Source organism: Nematolebias whitei, chromosome 10 (genome assembly GCF_014905685.2).
Source record: "Nematolebias whitei isolate Nwh7 chromosome 10, NemWhi1, whole genome shotgun sequence".
Classification (NCBI taxonomy): Eukaryota; Metazoa; Chordata; class Actinopteri; order Cyprinodontiformes; family Rivulidae; genus Nematolebias; species Nematolebias whitei.
The window spans coordinates 122,275-127,826 of NC_056507.1; the positions used below are offsets into that span (position 1 = coordinate 122,275).

Sequence of the window (5,552 nt, forward strand, 5' to 3'; positions counted from 1 at the left end):
TCCACTGTTGTCATCACTCTTTATTAATATCAGGTCTCTCTTGTAAATGACTCCCAGAAGCTCAATGAGATTAACCTGTCTAAATAAAGGTTGAATGAATGAATGATAGGGTTAGGGGGGCTGGTCTTCTTCCTGTAGTCCACCTGCATCCCTTTAGTTTTTCCAATGTTGAGTTGCAGGTGGTTCTGTCCACCACACCTCTGTATTCAGCTTCTTGGTCACCAGTGATGCAGCTCACAAAGACAAGAGTCATCCAAAACTTCTGCAGATGCAGGATTGTGAGTTGGACCTGAAGTCCAAGGTGTAGAGGGGGAACAGAAATGGTGAGAGGACCGTCCCCTGAGGAGCCCCTGTGCTGCTCAGTATGGTGTCCAAGATGGTGTTTTGCAGCCTCACATACTGTGGTCGAACTGTGAGGTAGTCTCTGATCCAGGTGAACAGCGAGTCATTCACCTGCATGTCCAGGAGCTTACTGGAGAGTAGATCAGGTCTGATGGTGTTAAAAGCACTGGAAAAGGTCAAAGAACATGACTCTTACAGTGCTGCCTGCCCTGTCTAGGAGCATGTAGGCTCTGTGCAGCAGGCAGATGATGCCATCATCAAGTCCAATGTGTGGATGTTATGCAAAATGTAGGGGGTCCAGGTATGGTTCCACCACTGATCTGACGTGCTTCAGGATCAGCCTCTCCAGCGACTTCATGGCATGTGATGTCAAGGCCACAGGTCTGTAGTCACTGTGTGAGTTTGGGTGCTATTTTTTGTCACTGGGACCAGGCATGTTGTTTTCCACAGAGCAGAAACCATCCTCATGCTCAAGCTCAGGTGAAAAATGTGCCGAAAAACATCACACAGCTGAGCCACACATCCTTTCAGAAGTTTGGGGCTCAATCCATCTGGACCTGCAGACTTGCTTGGATACAGACGGCTGCGCTCGATGGTGTGTGTGTGGGTGTGGGTGGGGATTACACATGGTTTGTACAGTCATCTCCAAGGTTCTAGAGGAGTCCCCAGAAATGAGCCAGCCTCCTTTATGAGCTTGCTGATCTTTTTGAAGTCACTTGCTCTGGTGCTGCTACCCCAGCAGATGATTGCAGAAGAGATAGCACTCTCTACAACAGACTTATAGAAGATATACAGCATCTTACTGCAAACACTGAAGGACTTCAGCTTCCTCAAGAAGTACAGTCTGCTCTGGATCTTCTTGTAGACGGCTTCACTGTTGCATCTCCAGTCCAGTCTGTTGTCCAGGTGAACCCCAAGGTATTTATACTTCTCCACCACCTCCACTTCTTCTCCCACGATGGAAATAGGGTTGGACCTGTTCCTGTTTCTCCTGAAATCTACAATCATCTCCTTTGTTTTGTTCACATTCAAGATGAGATTGTTTCCACTCCATGCCACAAAGCTGTTTGTCCATCTCTGATACACCTGACCACTGCAGAGTCATCTGAATATTTCTGCAGATGACAGGAGTCTGTTTTGTACTGAAAATCTGAGGTGTCCAGAGTGAAAAGGAATGGTGAGAGTACAGTACCCTGTGGTGCTACTGAGCTAATGACCACCTGGTTAGACACACAACCCTTCAGTCTCACAAATCGTGGTCTGTTTGTCAGGTAGTCTTTGATCCAGGTGATTGCTGAGGCCTCCACCTGAGTCTTCTGGAATTTCTGACAAAGCAAATCAGGCTGGCTTGTGTTAAATGCACTGGAAAAATCAAAGAACATGACTCTCACAGTGCTGTCTGCCTTTTCTAGATGACAGTGAGTTTTATGAAGCAGGTGTATGATGGCATCTTCAACTCCAAGTCCACGCCGATAAGCAAACTGCAGTCCTGATATGAGCTTGTTTGTTTAGTCAGGTGGACCAACAGGAGTCTCTGTAGGACCTTCATGATGTGTGATGTCAGGGCAACAGGTCTATAGTCATTGAAGACTGATGGGTGAGTTTTCTTTGGTACTGGAACAATGCAGGAGGTTTTCTACAACACTGGAACCTTCTCCTGGATCAGGCTAAAGCCCCCAGTATATACTGCCGTGTATGTCTGTTCACACGTACGTACGCGTGTACTGTACGCAGAGGGTTCAGATTTCAGACTCCAGTGTACACCCTGCTTCACAGACAAGAGGCGTTTACCTTTGGGACAAATTGAGGTCGCCGATTGGTCATTTGCTGACACGCCTATTGATTTGATTGACAGGTCGGGGGAATAAAACGAGCGCTGGCAGCCTCAGTGGTGTTTTGTGTTTATATGTTGTTAATAAAAATATCTAAAAAAAACAAAAAAAACGGGGCGCTAGCTCTGTAGCCCACACATCAGACCAGCCCACCAGGAAATCTCCAGACCCTCCCGCAGCCACGCTGGACCCGAGTTTAATTCGCTTGTGACAAATTCCTTCATTTCTCACCATTTCAGTCATGGCATCAACGGAGGAGGAAGAGATCACTTGCCTCTTGGCAAAAAAAACAAAAGAATAGGCCAGATCAGAGATGAAGAAGGGGAATTGAATACATTGGTGTCGCATACAAAACAGTCCGTCACCGGGCAGTTTATTGTGTGACACCGCGTACGTGTATGCGGTCGTAAAAATTGAGCTTTGCACGGACATGCCCTGGAGGGTACGCTCGTACCTCTGCGTACGTACGTGCGTACCTCTGCCTTTGGACGTACGCGGGAGTATACTGGGGGCTTAAGGTTGAAGAGGTGCTGCAGAATCTCACAGAGCTGCTCTGCACAGACCTTCAGGACTCTGAGACTGACACCATCTGGACCTGCAGCCTTATTCCGGTTCAGTCTCTCCAGCTGCTTCCTCACCTGACTTCTAGAGACGTGGGGGAGAGGCAAAGGAGGTATCAACATCTTCTGATTTGGTTGAAGACCAACGTGTAGAAAAAGAAGGGTCCATGACTGAGGTGGTAGATAAAATATTTGAGGTGTGACAGGACAGCCTTTGGTCAAAAGAAAGTGGTATGTATGTTTGGCTGTGGGCAAGAGAGGAGGACACTGAGCTTGTTCCTGAACTGAACCTATTGAAGAACGTGTTCAGTTCATTGGCAATTAGCATACCTAAACCAAACCGATAGGGTTCACAGAACAAAGCAAATGGAAAGCCGAAGCGGGAGGGAAAAGCGTCTGCCTTCGGAAGTTCTTCTTTCCTCATGCATTTTTTAACTGTTCAATATGAAACGATGTTACAAATACACTAGACAAGAACGTCAATAAAAACAGAAAAGAAATGCTGCTACAGGAATATGGGTGTTTATAATTTATAATATTTCCTAACAGAGCACTTCGCTCTCAGACTGCAGGTTTACTTGTGGTTCCTAGAATTTACAAAAACAGAATGGGAGGCAGATCCTTCAGTTATCAGGCTCCTCTCTTGTGGAACCAATTTCCAATCTCTGTCCGTGAGGCTGACACATTATCCAGTTTTAAAACTAGGCTCAAGACTTTCCTTTTCGCTAAATCCTATAGTTAGGGTCGGCTTGGGTTTCCTGAGCTGTCCCTTAGTTATGCTGCTATAGGCTTAAACTGCTGGAGGACCAACTGACCACAATTTTCACTCTACTACTGTCTTTACTTACTCTGCTCAACCTATTTTGTATTTGTAATTATTTTTTCTATCCTTAACATGTGTTTTATTGTCTTTCAGATACACTTGGACCTATACCTGGACCTACCATTCTATGTTAGTCTGTCTCTCCTTCCTGTCCTCTCAACCAGCCGGTCAAAGCAGATGGCCGCTTATCCTGAGCCTGGTTCTGCTGGAGGTTTCTTCCTTTTAAAAGAGAGTTTTTCCTTTCCACTTTTGCCACTGTGCTTGCTCAGGATGGGAGACTGCAACGAAGCCAAGATTCAACTTGTCTGCTGGATTCCTTAGATAGAGAACTTTACTAATTGGCTTTTATGTATGTGAATGTTCCTGTAAAGTGCCCTGAGACAACTTTGTTGTGATTTGGCGCTATATAAATAAACTGAATTGAATTATAAAGGGAGCGAGTACAGATAAAGATGTAATCAGAAACCAGAGTACTGAGCAGTAATAAAGTACAACTTCTGAAAATTTGAGCCGTTTTGTTTCCTGGTTTGATTGTACCTCTTCAGTTTTTGCACATCTGGACAGTTTTCTGGCAGAATCCTGATGCCTTTGCCAAACGACGTTCCCCCGTGAAGATGAAAAGCCAGGTGATCCATCTTTGCCGGTTGTCTGCTGGTCAGGCCCGGTACTTTGTTGGACCCTGGGATTGCATGCAAGTTGTAGATCCTCAGGAAATCACCAGGCTAATGGCACAAAATAATAATAATAAATTTTATTTCAGGGCGTCTTTCAAAAACCCAAGGTCACCTTACAAAAACAATTAAAATCAGCAATTAATAAAAACAGAATCAACAAATAATTAAAAATAAGTCACAATAAAACAACACTTAAAACAAAGTTAAAGAGAATATGCCTGTTTAAACAGATGTGTTTTTAGTTGTGATTTAAAAGAGGGAAGAGAGTCTGTGTTCCTGATGACAGGAGGGAGGGAGTTGCAGAGCTGAGGAGCACAGCGACTGAAGGCTCTGTTCCCCATGGTGATGAGACGGGCAGAAGGAACAATGAAATGAGTGGCAGATGAGGATCTGAGGGAACGTGAAGCAGTGGAGATGTGAAGCAGATCACACAGGTAAGGAGGGGCAAGGTTATGGATGCACTTGAACGTGAGAGTTAAAATTTTTTAATTTATTCTAGCTTCTATGGGCAACCAGTGAAGCTGCTGCAGAACCGGGGTGATGTGTTCTCTGAATGGGGTACAAGTTATGACCCGAGCTGCAGCGTTCTGGAGGAGTTTGAGTTTATGCAGAGTCTTATTCGGGAGACCAAAAAGAAGAGAGTTGCAATAATAAATCCTGGAGGTGATAAGGCTATGGACAAGGATGGCAGCAGCGTGAGGAGTAAAAAAGGGACGAAGTCGGTTGATGTTACGTAAATGGAAGTATGCAGACCGGGTGATAGAGTTAATATGAGATTGAAATGAAAGTGTATTATCAAGTATGACACCCAGACTCTTTACCTGAGGGGAAGGAAGAACATGGGAGTTGTCAATATTGATGGAAAAACTTTGCGATTTGGTTAAAGTGGAGACTGTGCCAACAAGTAAAACTTCTGTTTTCTTACTGTTGAGTTTAAGAAAATTTGAGGAAAACCATAATCTAATTTCCATAAGACAGTCCGATAGGGAGGAAGGTGGAAGAGATGAATTGGGTTTTGAAGAAATGTAGAGCTGGGTGTCATCTGCGTAACAGTGAAAATTGACATTATGTTTCCGGAATATGTGACCAAGAGTCAAGTCAAGTCAACTTTATTTATAGAGCACATTTAAAACAGAACCTGTTATCAAAGTGCTTAACACCAACCAACACACCAAGCAACCAACACACCAAGCAACCAACACACCAAGCAACCAACACACCAAGCAACCAACACACCAAGCAACCAACACACCAAGCAACCAACACACACACACACCAACCAACCAACCAACCAACCAACCAACCAACCAACCCCCACACC

The 5,552-nt window shown here is 44.7% G+C and overlaps 1 protein-coding gene across 1 annotated transcript in view; it reads right to left on the reverse strand.

Moving 5' to 3' along the window:
- Positions 1–5,552, reverse strand: part of pot1 (protection of telomeres 1 homolog) — a 213,094-nt gene that overhangs the window by 48,049 nt on the left and 159,493 nt on the right. Inside the window, exon 9 of the mRNA XM_037683052.1 lies at positions 4,095–4,279. Within this exon, the coding sequence (XP_037538980.1) occupies positions 4,095–4,279 (185 nt within the window). The remainder of the gene's footprint in view (positions 1–4,094; positions 4,280–5,552) is intronic.